The following is a 23,886-nucleotide window of genomic DNA, read 5'->3' as shown; positions in this document are numbered from 1 at the left end:
ATTGACAGTATGCAAATTAAACCTAAATTTAAAAATTTTAAAATACCCATGTTGGGGGTAGAGTTTACTTAAAAAAATAGGTTGTGTCGGGTGGGGGGATGGGTTAGCCTGGCGATGGGTATTAAAGAGGGCACGTATTGAACAGAGCACTGGGTGTTATACGCAAACAATGAATCATGGAACACTACATCAAAAACTAATGATGTAATGTATGGTGACTAACATAGAATAATAATAATAAAATTTAAAAAATAGGTTGTGTCTATATTTTCATGTATAATGTAAATACATAGAAAGCAGTCTGGAGCAATATACACCTGGTTTTTTGGCAGCGATTATTACCTCTAGAAAGGGAGACCTCTGCTCTTCCTCTACATACTTTTGTATTGTTCGAATATTTTAAAAAGGAAAAGGCGTTAATTGGGTATCTTATCAATCAGTAAATATAAGTACAACATGTTTTTATTGAAGTCAATAAAATAAATAACATAAATAAAATAATCAACTGAGGACAAAATTAACAGACCACAAAGAGACTTTGGAAGAAAACAAGCTGCTGAGAACTTATGTAGAGATACCCCCATACCCATCTTCTCCCTTGGGAAGGATTTGAGGACCATGTTTTCTCCATTTTTGCCTCTCTGGAAAGATACCATTAAGTCACCAGAAGGGGGGGGGTTTCCTTCTCTTCTAATCCCTGTGCAGCCCAATGGCCGCATGTGGAGGTGAGATATGAACACCACAGCCGTCCTGCAAGATGCCCGACCCCACTCCAGGGAGTGAGAGCCTAAAGGAGACTCAGTACTTGCTTAAAAAACATGCCTCACTCCTTCCCACATTTGTGGAGGCAGGGGGATGAGGCAGTGGATGGAAATGAATATGCAGTGTGGGCAAATGCGGTATGAATTACAAAGTAATTGAATAATAAGAAATTCAAAGGAAAACGATCAAATGCCATGTCCTACCAAACTGGTGAGGATTTGTTTGATGGCTCTGCACGATATTGGCACGGGGTGGGGGGGCAATGATGAGGAGTGAAGCTAGACGAATTAGCAGAGGCAAATGAGGCAGAGCTTTGTCAAACACATTAAGGAGCTTATCCCAGGAACCAGGAGCTTATCCCAAGCCAGTAACAAGCCTTAGGCACTTGGATCACCTCTGGCTACTCCCAGAAGAATGCATTGAGAAGCAACCAGACCGGACATGGGGAGAGCAGCTAGGAGGCCAGTGCAGTAATCCAGGCAAAATATTGCCGTACCCTGGAACAGTGTGAAAGCAGTGGAAAAGGAGACAAGTGCGTGAGTAGAGGGAAACTGAAGAAAGAGTTCTGACAGGTCTTGGTGATTGATTGTGTACATGCAGAAAAGGAGAGCAGGGTGGTGGTGGCTGTGTGGTGTCTGTGTCATCTAGGGTTCAATCAGTAAAAGCTGAACCCTAGGACTCATGGAATAAGGAATTTGTTGTTGAAATTAGACCTTGCACAGTTTGTGGAAGCAATTGAACATCTGGGAAGGGGAGTTAAATCCCCAACCAGTCAGTCTGAGAAGCCAAGGATGTCCAGCCACCGAAGTTGGACCTCAGAGGGGAGACTGATGGAGAAGTCTAAAAGAAGCATTTGCCTTCGTGGGTCTAAGGGCAGGCATCTGCTGATGGATCTGGAGCTGCTGTTGGTCAACAGGGTCTTCAGGCCAGAGGAAGAGCTGGAGGCAAAATAGAGGGAGCAAGGACAAGCTGGAACCTGCCAGGCACCTCTGCATCTACAGGTCATATCACTGAACCATGATGGCATTCAGATAGGGTGCCTCCAAATTCCTTTCTTGGCCAACTCTAACCTGGAACCACACAGGGAAAAGGATTCTGCGAAACAGTTCCCAGCTTAACTAAGGTAATGGTGAGAGATTCTGGAGGAAATGTAGTGAGTTCATTTTGGACACGTCAACTTTGAGTTGACTGTAGTACATCCGCATGGAAATGTCCAGGAAGCAGTTGTCTTGTCTAAATTTCTTCAATATGCAAACAAATGGCTCTAGAACTCTAGTTTTAACCCATCCTGTGGTGTGAGGGTGGAATGCAGCTCTGGATTATGAGTCTAGGAACTAAAGGTATTGGCCAGGAGTGAAGACAGTCTCAAGAAACAAAAAGACCAGGGCGCCTGGGTAGCTCAGATGGTTAAGCGTCTGCCTTCGGCTCAGGTCATGATCCCAGGGTCCTGGGATCGAGTCCCGCATCGGGCTCTCTGCTCCTTGGGAGCCTGCTTCTCCCTCTGCCTCTCTCTCTCTCTCATGAATAAATAAATAAAATCTTAAAAAAAAAAAAAAGAAAGAAAGAAAAAGAAGGTTCAAACAAGGTCTGTAACTCTGGCAGTGACTTGGGGCAGCGAGATGGAGTGGGCAGACCCTACAGGGCAGGTAAGAGGAGGTATCCTGGAGAGATGGCCTGAGATACCTTACCTCTGAGTGAGAAGAGAACTGGTGTGTGCATTAAGGGTGGTCTTCTGGAATCAGTATGTTGAAAGTCCATGACTTACAAGAAAAAAACCTACTTGATAGTCCCTCCTCTTATTTTTTTAATCCTATTACGCAGGCTCAAGACAGTATATTTAGTGAATGATTCTTCTTTCCGAAATTTCAAGCACAAGTCTGTTACTTAATACAGTTGTGCCCTTCCTGCTTCATAGTCCTTCAGAATCATAAAGAGAGTTCTGAGCGAGGTTCCAGGTGATGTAGTGAACATTCCACACAGAGAGGTCTCCCATCACATCACTGGGAGCACCCCACCCCCCCCGCCGCCGCCACCACCATAACCATCAGCATCACTATCCAAGTTGGAGGAACGGAGGCTGGGGAAGGGCGGTAAGAGGAGGTAAAGGGAGGTAACAATTCCAAATGAGCAAGGAAATTGATAGTGCTTTCAGGTAAATTGTCTGCATTCCTAGTGGAGGACAAATGTAGTCAATGGACATTTTTTTAAAAGTCCAGTGTAATTAACGTACAGCGTTAGATTCGTCTCAGGTGTACAATATAGTGATTCAACAATTTTTTTGGTAAAGATTTATTATTTATTTGAGAGACAGAGAGAGAAAGTGAGCGGGTGGAGGGGCAGAGGAAGAGGGAGAGAGAATCTCCAGCAGACTCCACAGTGAGCACGGAGCCTGACATAGGGCTTGACCCCACCACCCTGAGATCATGACCTGGGCTGAAATCAAGAGTTGGACGCTTGACTGACTGCGCCACGCAGGCGCCCCAGTGATTCAACAGTTCTATACATTACTCAGAGCTCATCATGATAAATGTGCTCTTAATCCTCCCCCCCTTTTTTTGTTTGTATCCAACTTTATGAGAAAGCAAACACAATTGTGAGAAACCGGAACACTCAGGGGTGGCTCAGGCTGAATACACTTGATAACCCTCACTGGGAGAGGGCTGAAAACTATTTGGTAGATTCCCTAAATCACTAAATCAGATTTCTATCTAAATGACCCAGGCCACAGACAGACAAGTAGGATCCCATAGTGAGTCTAGGAGATGGGACCTTGTGAAAGGTCCCACCTATTTCCCCCATCCTCCCATCAACTGCCCCTCTGGTAACTGTCAATTTATTCTCTATAGTGAAGAGTCTATATTTTGGTTTATCTCTCTCTCTTTTTTTTCCCTTTGTTCATTTGTTTTGTTTCTTAAATTCCACATGAGTAAAATCATATGGTATTTGTCTTTCTCTGACTGACTTCACTTAGCATTACACTCTCTAGATCCATCTATGTTGATACAAATGGCAAGATTTCGTTCTTTTCTGTGGCTGAGTAACATCCCACTATATATATATAGATATATATGTATATGTATATCTATATATCTCACTTTTTTTTTAAAGATTTCATTTATTTATTTGACAGAGAGAGACCCAGCGAGAGAGGGAACACAAGCAGGGGGAGTGGGAGAGGGAGAAGCAGGCTTACTGCCGAGCAGGGAGCCCGATGCGGAGCTCGATCCCAGGACCCTGGGATCATGACCTGAGCCGAAGGCAGACGCTTAACAACTGAGCCACCCAGGTGCCCCTATATCTCACTTCTTCTTTATTCACTCCTCTATCAGTGGACATTTGGACTGCTTTCATAATTTGGCTATTATAAATGATGCTGCAGGGGCACCTGGGTGGCTCAGTTAAATAAATAAATGTCAAATAAATAAATAAAATCTTTAGGGAAAAAAAATAAATGATGCTGCAATAAACATAGGTGTGCATGGATCCCTTTGAATCACTTTTTTAAAAAAAATATTGGGGATAAATACCGGTAGTTTGATTACTGGGTCATAGAATAGTTCTATTTTTAATTTTTGAAGAACCTCCATACTGTTTTCCACAGCGGCTGCACCAGTTTGCGTTCCCACCACAGTGCATGAGGGTTCCTGTTTCTCCACATCCTCGCCAACACCTGTCGTTTCTTTTGTTTTTGATTTTAGCCATTCTGACAGGTGTGAGGTGATATCTATCTCATTGTGGTTTTGATTTGCATTTCTCTGATGATGAGCATCTTTTCATGTGTCTGTTGCCATCTGTAAGTCAGTGAACAATTTTATCTACAGTGTTCTTTTTCCTCCACTTTCTTAGTTATCAAATGAAATCTTGGCTTCTTGTTAGACTATGTACACGGGGAAATGATATATTCTTCTGACTACCTTATACAAAGGAGGGCTTCCATCCCTCTCTATACTCTTATTCTGCTATATTTTTCATGTTAGTACTTACCCCCATCTGGTATTACATGTTTACATGTTTCCTTTATGTATTGCCTTCATATCAGAATATAAGCTTCATCACAGACCATGCCTGTTTTGTTTACTGCTGTATCCCCAGCAAATGAAACAGTACCTAGGATACTGCAGACACTGAAGCATTTGTTGAATGAATGAATGACACATTACATTCTAAGAATAGCTCCATGTGAGAGAGAACTGTTTTATGGCTATTTCCCATATACAGAAAAATAAACTTCGGGTATAAAGGATTGGCCCTAAGTCAAATCACAGTAGTAGGGTGCCTTATGTATTGTCCCAACAGTTCATCAAGCCTCAGGAAAACTGCATCCTTTACATGAACATTACCAAATAATAGCAAATAAAAATATTTGTTATACATTTTGGCCAGAAGAGTTTAATAGCTTTGCCAGTTCTCATTTCTCCCCCTACTTCTCTGCTTGTCTGTCCATTTCCTTCAGTGGGTCCTCTTCCTCCTTCCTCCTGCTAACTGGTCATTCCCTCAGATTTGCCTTGGACCCGCTTGTTGATATCTCTCAACTGTGAGTTTTTCTAGGTCGGCTTCTCAGGTGTCCTGATGCCGCTCCTAGCTAGATAAGGGGTTAGGTCCCTGGGTGGGCGCTGTCCTGAACTTCATCTGACCTGTTTAATTCTTTGTGTGAGCACATGAATGGCTCTGCAAACTCCTCCCCTCGAAGCTTTAAGCCTCATCTATCTGTACATCGTCAGCATATGTGTGCACAGAAGTTGGCCTGTTGTAGGTATTGAAGAAGTGAATGGGTGCTGATCACATTTGTTGATGAGACTGAAGTGTTTATCAGTGAAATTGATATAATTTTGGCATTTGCTTTTAAATATTCCAATAAAAATAATAGAATGAAATAAAGAAACAAAATGGCCGAAGACAAAGATGAAACAAGAATGGACAAATGTTGATAATGGTTGAAGCCGATGATGGGCATATGGGGGCTCTTTATACTCCTCTATTTTTGTGTACTTTTACATTTTTCTGTTAAAAAAAAACACACAAAAATTTGTGGCTGAGGCAAAGCTGGGAAGGCCCTACTAATATGCTAATAGCTTCAGAAGCATTTATGAGGTGGAAATTTATAAATAAAATTTTACAGTAGGAATGAGTAGCTATAGTCAATACAGTTGTGCCCTTCAGGGAATTAAATACAAATAAGGAAAGCAGCAAAACATTTTAAACTTTTCAGAGCTTTGCTTGTTTAATTTCTAATCATATTGCCATATACAAACCATATATGAAGGTTGCTAAAGCCCTTTGCCAATTACATGGTACTCCATCTTATTTATCATTTATCATGGAAAGTTTTCCTCCCTTGAAATAAGACTTTTGCATAGCATATAGAATGAAAATTCTACTGGGAAGAATCTTAAAGATTTTTGCCTATTTTCTATAGCCATAAAGTATTACTTTACTTATGTATTCATTTTTTTAAAAGATTTTTTATTTTATTATTTATTTGACAGAGAGAGACACAGCAAGAGAGGGAACACAAGCAGGGGGAGTGGGAGAGGGAGACGCAGGCTCCCCGCCGAGCAGGGAGCCCGATGTGGGACTCGATCCCAGGACCTTGGGATCATGACCTGAACCGAAGGCAGATGTTTAACGAATGAGCCACCCAGGCGCCCCTATGCATTCATTTTTAATTTACATATGTTTCTCAAAATTGTGTTCCATTTTTTCAAGTCTTTATTTATTTAAGTAATCGCTACACCCAACGTGGGGCTTGAATTCATGACTCCAAGATCAAGAGTCCCATGCTCCTCTGACTGAGCCAGCCAGGTGCCCCTAAACTGTGTTTTATTTTATATGTCCAGTTTATTATTATTTGTTAAACTGAGTAACAATTGTAGTGAAGCAATGATATATACAATTTACCACAACATATTAATAAATACATATAACACAATTCTGAAACACTCAGATTCAGGTACTGCTATTAAAAAAATCCTCACCCAGGGCACCTGGCTGGCTCAGTCAGTAGAGCATGCGACTCTTGATCTCAGGATTCTAAGTTCAACTCCCATATTGGGTATAAAGATTACTTAAAAAAAAAAATCCTTTCCCATTGATTTACTGATGTTTTTTCTTAAATTAGTTTTATATAGAATACATTTTCCCCTAAACATTACAATTTCATGTCTTCATGTGATATGTTTTCATTTGGTACAGTTCTAAGTGTCCTTTTTGCTTAGGGTAGAAGGAGCTGGCACTTTTTGAATGTCCCCTGTTGCCAATTGCTCCACCATTTATCTCATTTGATGCTATAAATAATCCTGTTCATTTACAGATAAGAAAGCAGATGTTCAGAGAAGCTTAATAACTTGGCTAAGGCCATATAATTTGTAAGTGGAGACAGATTTTTTTTTTTTGAAGACAGTTTTTTTTAAAAAAAAATCCAAACTCTACATTGTTCATAGTATATTGTTTTGTCTCTCCATATTCAAACTTTCAATATGAGGCCATGACTTAGTATTGAGTAATAATGGCAGATTCTAGGATGGTATGCAAAATGTGACTTATTTACATTTCAGAAAAGATGACATATATATTTTATATGTAAATATATTTATGTAAGTAATGTTAATACTATTAATATATTATTATATATTTAATTGTTATATGTAACATAATAATAGATTACATTAATGATGTAATTATAATATAATATTAATATATAATGTATATGATAATTATAATGTATTTATATATAATAACAAATACAATATATTATTAATATATTACAAAATATATATACACGTTCAGAAAGATAGATAACAGGCCATTAACCAAGACTGGGATTTGGGAGGTGGAGGTGAGACTGGGGAAACAAGGAGAACACTCTTTCATTTCTAGTTTGTGTCTTTCTGTCTTGAACTTAAAAATGATTATGCATTAGTTTTATGCTCAGAGATATTATTATTATTTTGTCATTAGTACTAAATGGACTCATTTCTTTCTTTTTTTTTTAAAGATTTTATTTATTTATTTGGCAGAGAGAAACACAGCAAGAGAGGGAACACAAGCAGGGGGAGTGGGGGAGAGGGAGAAGCAGGCTTCCCCTCGAGGAGGGTGCCCGATGCGGGGCTCTATCCCAGGACCGTGGGGTCATGACCTGATCCGAAGGCAGACGCTTAACGACTGAGCCACCCAGGCGCCCTGGACTCATTTCTTATTTTAACAACTATCAGCATTCTTGAATACCTTTACTATGCTTGGAATGTTTTAAGTCCCTATGGGCCTCAGACATTCTTATTGTTGTAGGCCGATCTAACACATTAAATGTATTCAGATCAAATACAACTTCCATGAGTTGAGTTAAAGTTAAATATAACTTATATGATGTTGAGTTGAAGTTAACAACATGTCACATGTCATAAGCATTTAAAGCTACTAACTTTGATTTTTTAGGTTTTAAAATATTTTTTTAAAGATTTTATTTATTTTAGAGAGAGAGCACACGAGCAGGGGAAGGGGCAGAGACGGAGCGAGAGGGAGAGAATCTCAAGCAGACACGGTGCTGAGTGCAGAGCCTCATGCAGGGCTCAATCCCACCATCCTAAGATTATGACCAAAGCCAGAACCAAGAATTAGATGTTTAACTGACTGAGCCACCCAGGTGCCCCTCCTATTCATTTTCCTGTGAACCCTTTAAGTAGAAAAAACAAAAGTATTTTCAACAACATAAAATGGAGTACAAAAATAATTATGCTCAAATTTTAAATCAAATACCTAGGTCTCAAGCATGTACCTTCACATGCCTGGGATACAATCTTGTGCCGATTTCTCTGAGTATTTGCTCTTAGATCTCTAGTTGACTTTGTAGAGACTTTGCCTAATTTTATTCAGGCATCCACAGTTCAGTCACCAATTTTTTGAGTACTTCTACTGTGTATTTTTTTGGGAATGATAGAAAGATGCATCAAGATATTCAATGGTAGGCTCACATAGAATCATGAGGAACTAAAGCAAATTGCAAAGGCAAGGGTCTGCTTGAAATGACTTTCAGTGTATTGGGGCACATGGGTGGCTCAGTGGGTTAAGCGCCTGACTCTCCACTTTGGCTCACGGCTCAGGTCATGATCTCATGGGTTGAGAGATCAAGCCCGGAGTTGGGCTCTGTGCTCAGTGGGGAGTCTGCTTGAAGATTCTCTCCCTCTGCCCCTGCCAGGTGCTCACTCTCTCATTTTCTATGAATAAATAATAAATAAATCTTAAAAAAAAAAAGACTTTCAGTGTGTCATTCCTGGCATGTCAATATCTTTTGTCCTGTTTGCAGAGTGTTTTGGAAATCAAGAGAATGGAATGTGAGAAAATCAACATTTGATTCAGAGAAAGAAATCCCACTTTCATTGAGAAGAAGGTATTTTAGAAGGAGGGAAAAGAACAGACCATCAAGAGACTCTGAAGACTATGAAGAGCAGCATGATCAAATGATCACATTTCCCTGTTCCATATGCAAGCATGAAATTGATCTACCTGAAATTTTCCTCCATAAAAAGCTGCACATGGCTCTGGCCACCCTGGGGTTTCAATGGATGGGTGGAAAGAAACCCGCGCTCCCACTGATTTCCATTCAGAGACAGTTTATAATCACTAAACTATTGTCATTTTCTATATTCACTGAAAAAATCCTACAGAGCATTAATAATGCTTTTGAGCTACTTTGGAAGAAACAAATCCCAGCATACTATAAGATTATTGATAACGTTCACAGGAGTTCCATATATTCTCAAACAATCTGTCATGTATTGATTAAAGGTGTAGCTGTTTGTGAAGATAGAAATTCTACATGGAAAGCTGACATGAATGATAAATTCACTGTGGTGAATAACTTTGGCAATAAACCCGATGTGTGTTTTTTGGGTTTGTTCGATGGACATCATGGTGCCTCAGCAGCAGACTTGACATCAATGGAATTTCCAGTTTTACTTCTCCATCAACTTTCCAGATTTGATCCTTCCTACCAAATGACTCCTGAAGAGCAAAACGTAATCAAATCCTTTCACACAGTATTTAGGGAGGAATACATAGCTATAGAAGAACTTTTTTCCTCCATAAAGAAAAAGAGAAAAACGGTGAAATGTGAGTATGAGAACATACACAAAGCCTTTGCAAAAGCATTTTGGAGAATGGATAGACTTTTACGTCTCGGAAGGAATGAAGTATCCAGGGTTCGATGGAGTGGCTGTTCTGCAGTTACTTGTATATTGGAAGGCAATATTAAAAAACCCTATGCTAAGAAGAATTGGAAAATCAATAAGGGTGATGACTTGGCAAAGAGTTTCCCTTCCCAGATGATGCCACAAATAATGTCTGGAGTACTCCATATTGCAAACGCTGGTATGTACATGGAGTGGTGCACCACTTAATATATACACCTTACATTTATTTTTTATTCCTGGCAGCAAAACTCTTGCTTCCAGAGCTATTTAGTGACCTATGATTTAGTGACTTATTAATGCCTTGAAATTCCATTGACTAATTTAAGAAATGATCAACAATCACAGCTTAGATGCAGATTGCAGGCACAAAAATAATTGTAATTTTTTTTTCCAAGAAGGAACATATATGTAATAATTTGACAGAAACATTAAATTTTCTAAATGGGGTAGCAATACAGCTGTAGATAAAGGCAAAGCAAACATATTACATTTGCTTAGATCTGAATGAAACAAAAAACATTTCCCCTACTTCCCTTTTCCAGGAGAATGGAAAGTTCTTTGAGGATTGTTACAAGTCTGGTTGTTTAAACTGGTCAGTTATTCTGATAACACATTTGCAATAGGTCACTTGTGCTCACTGGCCAAGTAGCAACAATTTAATTTTAGAGAAAACAATAGTTTGTGCCTCAAGTTTATAAGCATATATTCTCTTCTCCAAACATTTGGCTGTATTTTTAAAATTGTATTTCAAGAAGCAATCCTTTCAGTGCTAAAGGTCTACCTTAGGAGCTTGCCAAAAAGGAAAGCCTGTACATAAAACATTTTTAGCAAAGTTAAGCTGAGTTCCATGACATGCTTCATTAGGTTTCCACTACCCCTTTCATCAATAGAATTATTATTATTTTTAAATAAACCCTACCCCCAGTGTGGGGCTCAAACTCATGACCCTGAGATCAAGAATCTCATGGTTTACCGACTGAGCCAGTAAGGTGCCCCTGTATAGAGTTGTTACAATTATTACTTTTTAAGATTTTATTTATTTATTTGAGCGAGAGAGCAAGAGAGAGCATGCGCAGGGTGAAGGACAGAGGGAGAAGCAGACTCCCTGCTGAGCAAGGAGCCCGACATGGAACTGGATCCCAGGACCCTGGGATCATGACCTGAGCCGAAGGCAGACACTTAACTGATTGAGCCACCCAGGCATCCCTAGAGTTATTATTAATAATAGTGTCCATTTATTGAATATTGAATATAGCCTAATTTTTCATTTAGTCTTATGAAGAACCCTGATATCTAAAGATATCCTCTAAGTATTGTTGTTTTTTTTTTTAAAGATTTTATTTATTTATTTGACAGAGAGAGACACAGCAAGAGGGAACACAAGCAGGGGGAGTGGGAGAGCGAGAAGCAGGCTTCCCGCAGAGCAGGGAGCCCGACGCGGGGCTTGATCCCAGGACCTTGGGATCATGACCTGAGCCTAAGGCAGACGCTTAACGACTGAGCCACCCAGGCGCCCCTAAGTATTGTTTTTTTAAAATGTATTTGGCATATAACATTGTGCAAGTTTAAAGTATGTTAATATGATACATTCATATATAGTAATATGATTGCTGTTTGGGTGATAATTAGCATTTCTATCATGTTACATAATTATCATTTTTTTGGTGGTTGAAACAAATTCTAGTCTCAACAAGTTTGATGACTATAATACAGTATTGTTCTCTATATTCCCTATACTGTGCATTAGATCTCTAGGACTTATTTACTACTTGCTGCAAGTTTGGACCCTTAAACACCTGTTCTATCTCCCACCACCCCCCTCGTATCTAAGTGTTGTTACCCCATTTTTCCAGATAAGAAAAGGGAAGCTCAGGTGAGATAATTTGTTCAAGGTCTCGGAGGTAATAGGAATTGGAGCTGGGAATCAAGCCCACAATGTCATGCTGCATCTGAAGGGAATTGCTTCCACAACCTGAGGAGGCTGGCCCTCAGAGAGTGGGACAATGTGTCTGAGATGGCTCCGAACAAAAACCAGATAATCAAAGACCACTACAATGTCAAGGCCCCTGGGTGTCAGCCTGTTTCTGATCTAGCTCTAGTTCTTTTTTTTTTTTTTTTTTTAAAGATTTTATTTATGTATTTGACAGAGAGAGACACAGTGAGAGAGGGAACACACGCAGGGGGAGTGGGAGAGGGAGAAGCAGATTCCCCGCTGAGCAGGGAGCCAGATGCGGGACTCAATCCCAGGACCCTGGGATCATGACCTGAGCTGAAGGCAGATGCTTAACAACTGAGCCACCCAGGCGCCCCTCTAGCTCTGGTTCTGAGCCCAAGATGAGTACTCCAGATTAAGCAATATAAAGAAGCCAAGTCCAATGCCAGTTTCCTCAGAATTTTTGTCACTTCTCAGGCTTTATGCTGAGGTTCCAGATGGCTTCAGAGCAGGTGTATATTATGCATAGTTTTTCATTTATTTATTTGACAGAGACAGACAGCACAAGGTGGGGGAGCAACAGAGGGAGAGAGGGAAGCAGACTCCCCGCTGAGCAGGGAGCCTGATGTGGGGCTCAATCCCAGGACCCTGGGATCATGACCTGAGCCGAAGGCAGACGCTTAACGACTAGCTACCCAGGCGCCCCTAAATTACCTTCTTAAATCTTCACAATAACCTTGACAAAAAATAACATTGCAGGTGGAAAACTAACTCAGGGAAATAAAGTGTCTAAATGAAGATCACATAAAGTTGGAATTAAAGCCCAACCAAGTGTGTCAGACTCCCAAGTGTTTCCACTTCCCCATGCTGTTTCTTCCAAACCAAGCTAACTTTTTATTTCTGGTCACTCCTCATCCTAGATGTTTCTTTTTCTTCCATCACATATAATTTTTCTTCCTTTTTCCTTCAGTTTTTTAAAAATTTTCCTGGGGCTTTATCCGAAAAAAAATCTTGATCTTGCCCATTCAGATCTAGAATTCCCTTGTGATTCTAAGGTCACTCCAAAGTTTACAGGAGTACTCTTCATTTTCACAAGTTGAAGATAACCCAGCAATTAATTGCAGGAGGCAGTTGCATCATTGCCCTCTGTATAAGGAACACTTTGCCTGACTATACATGCCATCTTGAAAAAGCTCGAGTATCATCTCAAAGCAGTTTTTCTAATCCCCATATACTTAATGTCCCTCTTGCAGTAACCCTGTTCCACTTTTGTTCTGATAACATTTTCTGAAGAACACAATCTCTCCAAACTGCTGAAGCTGGTAACTTTGTCTAGGAATTTGAAATATTTATGCCCAGATTCACAGAAACTTTTGGATAAGGGTCTTCACATCAGCTCACTGCCTATTCTCATTCCCTCTACAGAGATGTTACAGGAACCTTTCTTTAAAGCCCATCTTTAAATTGTCATGACCTGTTCCTCTCCCCTTTCAGTTCCCGAGACACTTGGACATAACAGTGTTATTTAAATCTTCCTCCAATTTCCCATCTTCCTTGGGACTTTTTTTTCATTATTCTATCCTAGCTTTCAGCTTAATGTAGTCAACTGCTTTCAACAACCCCTTATTTATCCTCTACTTCCTAGGCTATGCATGAATAGTTGAGATACAGGAGGTACCCCTCCTTCACTTTTTTCTTCATGAACCATTCACATAGGAAAGGATATGGATTATTCAGAAGGTACTGTTTCCCTTTACATTAGGATAAACTAACTCAACTAAAAGTCAGACAGCAAGTAAATGGTAGAGTGGAAAGTGCAATGAGGATTTAATGTCCCTTCTTCTAGAAAGTTCTATTGTGCTGAGCCCAAGGGATGTTCACAATAGTAAAATAAGCCAAAATGGCATTTCCTACTGTCTAGTAGAGCAATTGTGGAGGGGGGCGGGGAAGGCAAATAGTGCATAAGGCTATGCTTGGCAATTTCTGCAGAGGCAACTAAAATAAAAATACCAGTTTACCACCTTTCTATTTTAACAACATAATTGTATCGAATTATTTTCAAATCACACAACAGAGGAACAATACTTTTTGTTGAGTGGGCTTTGAAATGCCACATGCAAATAAAACATTTAGGAAGTCAGTGGATTTGACTATTCTGAGCTAAATAATGTCCCTTGTGTTTTCAGAGCTATGGTTGCACTATTTCTGTGTATGCACACACATAATAGAAATTTTCTAATTTAAAAGAGGTATTGAATCATATGTCCTCCTAATAGAACATTCGATTTACCCAGGTGACATGTTCATTACCAATCCATGCTGCTTTGCTGGTACAGTAATAATTTACAACTCAGCAAAAGTCAAGAATTATTTTACCGATTTGCCTTCTGCAGAGTTTAAGTAAAATGACCAGAAGAAAAGACAAGTTAATACAGAATATTAATAACCAAACCACAGAGAAGTAAAAGAGGTCATGTAGTTTTTAGGACTATCACACAGTTCTCTGGTTTTAAAAACATTTTCCACATACATATCTTTATAATTCTCATTATGTAAATGAGCCAATAGGCTCAGCCTATGCCTGACACTGATGTTTCACCAACTTAAGCTCTTTGGGTCCAACCATACTAGTTGTGTAAACTTTAGCCTTCTGAAATCTCAATTTCTTTACCTCAAACACAGGATTAGAATTGAACCCCTGTAGCAACAAAATTCAGATTCCAGGCATAGCACAATGCTGGAAACCAGATATTCTAATGTAAATTTTGCATGATCCCAGGTATTTTAATTCTCAAAGGTATTTGCTATTCAAACATCATTAACCCCATCTCAGAATAATTTATATACCCTGTTATAAATGATGACTCCGTATCAAGAAAAACTTGCTTATGCTTGAATATACAATTATGTTCTCAAAAACCTGGGGAAAATTGTTTTCCTAATAAACTAAAACTCTGTGAATCTTTTTTTAATAAACCAAAGTTGTGGTAGTACAACCATCCCTCAATCTGTTCAGATTATTATGTTTAGATTTTCTTAAGATTTCAATGAAGCACACATCACAGGTTCATCCGAACCATGAATAAACTACAATCAACTTTTAAGACTTCAGTTTTCAAAGGATTTAATTTAATGTTGTCTAGCTATTATCCATGTAATACGTTAATAATACATGTTTTTTCTTTATAGGGCTAATTGACTTAATTTCTTTTTAATCACACAACATGAAACTAGTAAGACTGACATTAACAGTGGCATTCTAATTTTCTTCATCGCCCACACCTATATAGACGTGTTTAAGGTTTTAAGTTTTACCAGGTACAAAACTATCAACTCCACTTTTTAAAAACATCAATGCTTGTATTTTTAATTAAAAAGGCATTTACTTAAACATTTTAAAAATGTCTGCTCTATGGAATACATGTTGGTCATAAAAAAGTTCAACTCTTGGCTCTATAAAATAAATATTCGGAAGCTGATTCATAAAAAAATTGATGGTTATTTTGTATCTGTAGTTTTAGTTATTTTAATATTAAGTGCAGTATTTAAAACACTAAGTTACTTAAAAATGAGGGATAAACTGGCCTCCCAGTTTCAAATCTTAATTACCATAAGTCGCCCAGTAATATCAGTATTTCACAAATGTAAAAAATATTTTAAAATGGCCTATTTATGCACTGAAACACAGAATACAGTTAACAGCATACTTTATAATACAATTGGTGGTTAAATATCTAAGATCAATTTTTTCTAATTATCTTCTAGGTAATGTACAAGCAGTCTTATGCAGAAATGGAAAAGGCTTTTCCATAACCAAAGAACATACTACGCGAAACATAAACGAAAGACGACGACTACTTCAGAATGGAGCAATAATTAGTTCAAATGAACCATATGGGCTCCTAGAAGGGCAAATAAAAACCACACGAGGACTTGGATTTCATGGAAATCTCAAACTGAAAAAATCTATTATCCCAGCACCTCAAACTATCTCTGTCCCTATAGATGACTTATGCCAATTCCTTATCTTAGCTACCAATGGACTCTGGGAAGTTTTGGATACAAAGGAAGTCACTGCACTGGCAATGACAATGTTTCAAGTGTATAAAGAAACCTATTATTCTAACACACAAAATGAATCTTTACCATCCAAAGAGCCTTTCCTAATCTATGAACCAAGCAAGTCTATATCAGAAAGTAATATCCGTATATTGTTTCAGTATAAACCTGAATCTACAGAATGTGTGTCAACTATAAATTCAAAAGAAAATTTGTTTGATTCAACATGTTCTAACCCTAAAAATTCACGAACACTTCCACCAGAAATGACTAATCATGATCTTTACAGTGAGAAAGAAACTAATGGACCAACCAGTGTAGATGATGTGTCCAAAAATTCAAGGGAGAAAGAATCACGCACTAAAAATTTCTATGAAGGTGTAGCCAAGTATATTAGCCATGAACTTGTAAGTGCTGCTTTAGTGGCTGGCTCCAGAGACAACATTACAGTCATGGTAATACTTCTCAAGGGAAGTGAGTATCAAGTTTCTGACTAAGATAAAGTTTCGATTATCCAGAGTACAAAAATGTAAAGACAATTCTTCAAAGAACCAGATATTAGAATAATACATCAATACCATGCAAATAATTTTTAAGAATGTATTATAGAAACTATAAAAGCGTATTTTAGGTTACATAATACCATTTATATATGTTCACTGTTCCATGCCAAAAAAGAGAAAAACCAGTACTTGCTTTTTATACCACTTTATTCCAACCTGAGCACCTCAATATAAAACTAAACACTGGTGAACTGTTTTCCTTACTAATTCTGAATTACTGTAAATGTACAAGTTCTGCTAGCAGTTCAACACTTAAATAGATTAAATCATCTGACACATGGTAGATTTCATATAATGAAAATACCTAAAACAATTAGTGCAATATACTGAACTGATCAAAATAAAATGAACTTTGGAAAACAAGGCTGCAAGATTGTTACTAACATACTGCAATACTTATGTTACAAATTACTGATACATTGTTTATTATGGTTCTAGCCATGTAGGAACAACTGAAGCCCCTTCCTTTCAAAGGGAGAGAAAAGGAAAATATTAGCTGTTTTAGTAACTGTACATTTTGTATACTTTTAAGCAACTCTTAAATATTACAGGAAAGTAATAAACATATATGGAGACTACAGTGCAGTACCCTATTTACAGTACAGCTGAAGATCGAATTTAAAATAATCAAGTTTGAATGTACATAATTGTTAGTGCATTGACTATATCATGTCCAAAGGGAACAAAAGCTCCCTCCCTTCCCCCAACAACAAAATCTATGTAATGGCCAGCAGTGATTAAACAGAAATCACAGACACCTGGTTTGTTTCATTTCTGTTGAAGAGCTCACATGTTTGAAGGGAACACTATCCATTAAGATGCATTTATCAGTTTTCATATTCCTAAAACAAGATGAGGTTACATTTGACTTTTTTTTACCCCACTAAAAATACCAGGACTGGCTATAATTTAGATGCCACTAAATGTTCGTGTTTTTCCCCCTTAAGATGTAGGACTGTTTTCTTGTGGTTAATTTGTTAAAATGTGGAATGTACATTTTAAATATGCAAACTAAGAGAAATTACCAGTTGCCCGAATACTGTAGCTAAGCATAAATATCTTTAGAACCTCTTCTAAAAAAAGAATGTTTTTGAAAAGGCCAAATTATTAAGTTCCAAATCTTTTAGATAGAAGTGGCTGGTTAACTGTGGGTTTACATCATCCTTTGTCTCTATCCCTGGTAATGAGAAATGATTCCCTAACCGTCCAAGGAAACAAGCGTACACACACAGCTCTCATTCCCCCCCTTCTACTTCTGAAACATTAGTCAGAGGGTCACATGCATGTTATTAAAAATTAAGTTCAAAACACTTAAAATAATTCTGTATTAGAAACTTGACTCTATCATAAGTCTCTTCTTTTTGGAAGTCATACTGGGCTGGTTAAATGCTCCAATTCCACGGTCATTAACATTTAGGAAGCAGAAGAATATTCCATCAAGTTCAAACTGGAGGTTTAGTTACTACAACACTGACTCCTGGTTGGCTGTGTGGGTTCAGTAAGATCTACTCCTCTTCCTCTGGCAGAATTTGCTCCTGGATTCTGTGGTTCATTCTTTGGCAACTTTTTAGCTGAGAGATAAATTATCAAAATAAACACAATTAGAATATCCATATTGGAATTACTTTTTTTTTTTTTTAAGATTTTATTTATTTATTTGACAGAGACAGCGAGAGAGGGAACACAAGCCAGGGGAGTAGGAGAGGGAGAAGCAGGCTTCTTGCCTAGCAGAAAGCCCGATGCGGGGCTTGATCCCAGGACCCTGGGATCATGACCTGAGCGGAAGGCAGACGCTTAACTAGGGGCGCCTAGTAATTCTAGGCGCCCCTAGAATTACTTTCATCTGCTTACTTACCTTTTTTTTTCCCCAGCTGGGTTAACCCAAAGTATCACATAGCTATATGCTCATTCTTTTGAAATGTTTATTGAGTATCTACTAGACAATACCAAATACTATTCATTGGTCAGTCCTTAGTGAGGTTAGGGGGTTGAGGGAAGGGTTAGATGAGGAACAGTTACAGACATACAATTAAAACTTAAGTTGACTAGAGCTATATTTAATTCTTTATACATATCCAGTTAGTAATACCAGAATAGTAGTACTTTATTTCATAATCATTAACACCTCTATTGTTCATAGAAAATCTAAGTTAATAAAGATGATGGCCAGCCAATGTTTATAAAGAATCTTAGCTTATATCAATGATCTCTGAACTGCCACACAAATACTTTTTCACCAGTAGCTCTGCCTACTGTAAAGAGACTTGATTCTAAAGGCTCTATCTCAAAAAACTATTTCCCAATTCTGAGTTGGATGATCTTGGCTTGCCACATTTGGACAAAGCCCTCAACCAGCAGTTACAGTTTTAGCTCTGCTAAGCTCTATATAGCTAATGGCTGTTCTCTGGAGCCTGGATCCCACTGATTTAAAAACATACCTGTTAGATGTAGTCTGCTTGAATCCCAAAGATGCTTCATGTGCCGCATTCACGGAATACTATCTCTAAGAGTACCAACTGTAAAGGTGACTAAATACACTGGTCTCTATCAACCTTGGGGGGAGACTACTATGGCTGAATTCTGGCTTTACCTTTGCCATGGCTCAGGTTACCCAAAAGCTGAACATGCTCTACTTCAATACCTAAACGCCTAGTTGCATTTTGGATCTTTTATTATTTATTTGTTTTAATATTCCACATGAACATTAATCATCTTAAGAATCAATGGAAATTTGGGAAGAAAAGCCTTCACCTTGGGCTACTTCTCTAGAAATGGCACTAGGGATGGTAGGGTATATGGTAATAAAATGGCAAATTTCCAGTGGAATGTATTTTCTTTTTTTTTTTTAAAGATTTATTTATTTATTTGAGAGAGCGAGAATGAGAGAGAGTACATGAGAGGGGGGAGGGTCAGAGGGAGAAGCAGGCTCCTCGCTGAGCAGGGAGCCCGATGCGGGACTCGATCCCGGGACTCCAGGATCATGACCTGAGCCGAAGGCAGTCGCCCAACCAACTGAGCCACCCAGGCGCCCAGTGGAATGTATTTTCAAACAAAGGCTTGTAGGGACAAAGAGTAAGCTAGCATTTATAAACTTTATTATAATATTAAGTTAGATTTTGAACTGAGAGATCTTTTCTCCCTTTACCATACTTTTCAATGAGCTTTCTGTAATTAGATCTGAATGAAATTGGGAGGTTGAATGAAATAAAGTAGAATGAGAAATTTTTAAGCTTCTACTGGTAAACTTTTACTGTGAGAAGATAAACTAAAACATAACTTAGAGGTCTCAGAAGCAGTCTTCTGTCTCATATCTTATTAAATACTACCAAAATAAAGCTGGTAATATTTGTTTGCTATATGGATAATTGGAGCTTACCAATTTGCCCCTGAATTAGGATTTTAAGAGGCTAAAAATTCCAGATCAAGTTCATGAAGATGTACAATGAAAGCCACGCAAGCAAAATCTTATCAAATTGAAAGCAGATGATAAATTTATTGTAGACTTTCTCCCACTAAATAACTGTACTCCCTATAGGAAGTCATCAAGAGTGAAAATAATGAGCTCACTATGTGATCTAAGTTACTAATCTGGTAAACAAAATAGAAAGGCCACAATCCAATTTAATTCATGGTATTTCAAAGAAAGAAACATTGTAATTTCAGAAAAATAACTGTAAGTTCTAATACGTAGGCTACTTTCTGACTGGAAAAATATATTATTACCACATCTGAATAAAAGGTACAAATTAAATAAAGTCCAACTGGGGGTGCCTGGCTGGCTCAGTACAGCATGTGACTCTTGAACTCGGGGTAATGAGTTCAAGCCCCACACTGGGTGCAGATTACTTAAAAAAATAAAAAAATAATAAAACAAGCAAGCAAGCCCATCTGGTCGTGGTGTCTTAATACCATCAGAAAAGTTCAAAGTTCAGCCTGATTTGATGGACCTATTATTTCTTTGATTTCTGTTATTAGCTTTTCAGATGTGATTCTGGGTGTAATCCTGTGTTCTATTTATTAAAAAAACCATATTGTTGCACAATCCTTCACAAGTATTTCCCTAGTAAACTTCAAGCCTGAGCTTTTCAGTAAAATACTTTACTGTACAACAGGCAAGTTTTTTCCTAATGAGCCTAAATGAGCTACCATTAAGCTCTCTAACCTAGTGAAAGATATTCTGACAGTATTTGTAGCAATTTTCTTTAGCCTCTGAACCAGCTGTTAATTGGTTAATTTGTATGACTTCAATAAAAGGAATACTTCTTCTTTGGGGATAAGTTTGTGGGCACCCCAGTTAATAATCACTGCCATATAATAAAAGTTTTGGAATGAGAAGAGTGCTTGGTGCATGAATAGTGCATAGACAGTAAAACACAAGAGCCACCAAAGTAGACAATTCTCACAGATTCTGCACCTTAAAATTACTGGAAGGAGGCTAGGGTCAATAGAAATACTTTTAGTTTTGTTACAGAAAATAGGAAGCTTCCTTATTAGTACTCCAACTTCACCAATTATTATCAACAAACGTGGAATTGCAATCATTATCAGTTAAAATTACCTTAAAGGTAAGAGCACTCACTATGTAGGTCAAATGACCAGAGGTAATATAAACCATGTTGTTTTGCTTTCCCTCTTTCTCTCTGTGCCTCAATGATTTGAAACTTTCTCCATTACAATATTTGCATAAAAGAATTTGTATATTTATGTAGCATGTACACGTTTGTGTTATATTTGTCAAAAATGAATGATTTAAAAAGAATGTGAGAAACAAAAATAGTGCTTGTTCAGGGCAAAGTAGAGATGAAAATAGTTACTGATCAGTGATAAAGAAATCTCTTTATGCCCATATGCTGTATTGATGAGCTTGTGTCCCCTCTCTCGCTGTCTGTCAAATAAATAAAATCTTTTAAAAAAAAAAAAAAAGGAAAGATCTAGAATAGTAGTAGAAACATTAAAAAAAATGGCTACTTTTTTTTTTAGGAGATTTTATTTATTTATTTGACAGAGAGAGCACAAGCAGGGGGAGAGGCAGAGAGAGAAGCAGGCTCTCCAATGAGCAGGGAGCCCAATGTGGGGGCTTGATCCCAGGACCCTGGGATCATGACCTGAGCCAAAGGCAGACACTTAACCGACTGAGCCACTCAGGTGCCCCCAAAATAGCTACCTTTAAAAATACTACCCAAAATTATTTACCAAAAAAAAAAGTTTTTAAAGATTTTATTTATTTGCGAGAGAGAAAGAGGGAGAGCACAAGCAGGGAGAGTGGCAGGCAGAAGGAGAAGCAGGCTCCCTGCTAAGCAAGGAGCCTCATGCAGGGACCCTGGGATCATGACCTGAGCTGAAGGCAGATCTGATTGAGCCACCCAGGTGTCCCAATCAAGAGTTTTTATTTTTTTTAAAGATTTTATTTATTTATTTATTTGAGAGAGCGAGAATGAGAGAGAGAGAGAGAGCACATGAGAGGGGGAAGGTCAGAGGGAGAAACAGACTCCCTACTGAGCAGGGAGCCTGACGTGGGACTCGATCCCGGGACTCCAGGATCATGACCTGAGCTGAAGGCAGTCGCTTAACCAACTGAGCCACCCAGGCACCCCCCAATCAAGAGTTTTTAAAAAGACAGTCAAACCAAGTATGCTATTGTGTAACTTATTTTGCCTATATCCACTGCTTGAAAAAAAACTTACCTATTGCCATGAATATTTCATTTACATTCATCGATGTTTTAGCTGATGTCTCCATGAATAATAAACTGTTGTCATCTGCATAGGACTGTGCTTCCTGTTTATAGAACAACAACAAAAAAGACATATATCCTTTGCCCATACTATACCTGACTTCTTTTTTATTTTAAGATTTTAGATTTTAGATTTTAAGAGAGAGACAGAGAGAGAGTGAACACAAGCAGGGGGAATAGGAGAGGGAGAAGCAGGCTTCTCGCTGAGCAGGGAGCCCGATGCAGGGCTTGATCCCAGGACCCTGGGATCATGACCTGAGCCACAGGCAGACGCTAAACGACTAAGCCACCCAGGTGCCCCTATACCTGACTTGTTTTTGTTATAGAATAAGAGGCTTCCTTATTACTACTCCAACTTGATTACCTATAATCAGCAACTATATAATAAACAATTGTTACTAATTAAGAGCGGTAAGAGAACTCCTGTAGGATACCTTCACAAATTTCTTTTTTGCCTTAACTTCTTGCACTATCCCATTCTGATTCTTCTGGTCTCACATTAAATTTGATTTCAAATGGTAAGTTCCAGAGGGTGGAAAATTATCCTATTCTAAATATAAAATTCTCTTCGATCTCTATGGCAAATTTTATTTATGCTTATCATTTGCAATGAAATAAAAGGGAATCCAAATATCTAATACTGGCTTCAACTACTAAATGGCTAGCTATATGTTAATTTTGAATATGTCATAAATCATTCCTTTAAAAATACTACTACTCTACATTTTTGTCATGCTTTACAGTTTACATGTATCGTTGCCTTGATCCTCAAGTTGTTGTGAAGAGCAACCAATCATCTTACCCATTTAATGGAAAAAAAAATGAGTTTCCTTTGAACTGTTATGTGAGAAGGCCACTTGTGACTCTTAACTTAAGGGCTCTATCTCCCCCTCTATGCGGGAGAGATAACCATCTTAGAAAGAGAATAGGTATTATACCTCACATGATTGTAACCAGAATTAAATAAAATCACAGGTGCAACATACTCAGCTTACTACCTACTGATGCCAAGAAATATTAGTTCCCTTTCTCAGTCCATGTACTCCATCAATAGCCATCATCAAAGACAATTATCCCATCACTGATATTATATATATAAAATGACCACAACACGGGGCGCCTGGGTGGCTCAGTCGTTAAGTGTCTGCCTTCGGCTCAGGTCATGATCCCAGCGTCCTGGGATCGAGTCCCACATCAGGCTCCCTGCTCTGCGGGAAGCCTGCTTCTCCCTCTCCCACTCCCCCTGCTTGTGTTCCTGCTCTCGCTATGTCTCTCTCTGTCAAAAAAATAAATAAAAATCTTTAAAATTAAAAAAAAAAAAAAAAATGACCACAACAAACTTCTCTCATAGAGAAGCTGAAGAGGAAGAGAAAAGGGAAAATTTAAAAATGTCTAACTAGAGACATTTGTTTTTAAGTAATTGTACTTTATCTTGTAGCAGGAAACATTCTTAATTAGCTATACTAAGTAACATATAAAGTGGATTTTTTGAGCCTTTATTTTTGAAGGCCCTTTTTTGTTGGTTTGTTTTAAGATTTTTTATTTATTCATTTTGAGAGAGACAGCGAGAGCACGAGTATGGGAGGGGGCAGAGGGGGAGGGGGAGAGAGAGAGAGAGAGAGAGAGAGAGAGAGAGAGAGAGAGAGAGAG

General features: G+C 38.3%; 2 protein-coding genes across 3 annotated transcripts in view; one reads left to right on the top strand and one right to left on the bottom strand.

The window, feature by feature from the left end:
- Nucleotides 1–2,885: 2,885 nt before the first annotated feature.
- On the top strand, nt 2,886–16,577 carry PP2D1 (protein phosphatase 2C like domain containing 1). Its single transcript, XM_021678714.1, has 3 exons — nt 2,886–2,914; nt 9,062–10,125; nt 15,646–16,577. Exons 1-3 carry the CDS (start codon nt 2,886–2,888, stop codon nt 16,434–16,436), a joined length of 1,884 nt encoding a protein of 627 aa, XP_021534389.1. The 3' UTR covers nt 16,437–16,577.
- A 54-nt stretch (nt 16,578–16,631) lies between these two features.
- The window catches only part of RAB5A (RAB5A, member RAS oncogene family), a 30,778-nt gene continuing 23,523 nt past the window's right edge, over nt 16,632–23,886 (bottom strand). For both annotated transcript variants that reach the window (XM_021678913.1, XM_044920564.1), the window contains exons 5-6: nt 22,187–22,280; nt 16,632–18,073 (exon numbers count right to left, since the gene is read on the bottom strand). In XM_021678913.1, the coding sequence (XP_021534588.1) occupies nt 17,958–18,073; nt 22,187–22,280 (210 nt within the window). In that variant the 3' untranslated portion in view covers nt 16,632–17,957. The remainder of the gene's footprint in view (nt 18,074–22,186; nt 22,281–23,886) is intronic.

Source organism: Neomonachus schauinslandi, chromosome 1 (genome assembly GCF_002201575.2).
Source record: "Neomonachus schauinslandi chromosome 1, ASM220157v2, whole genome shotgun sequence".
Classification (NCBI taxonomy): domain Eukaryota; kingdom Metazoa; phylum Chordata; class Mammalia; order Carnivora; family Phocidae; genus Neomonachus; species Neomonachus schauinslandi.
Note: the sequence above shows the minus strand (reverse complement) of the source record. Positions and strands in the feature narration are given on the sequence as shown.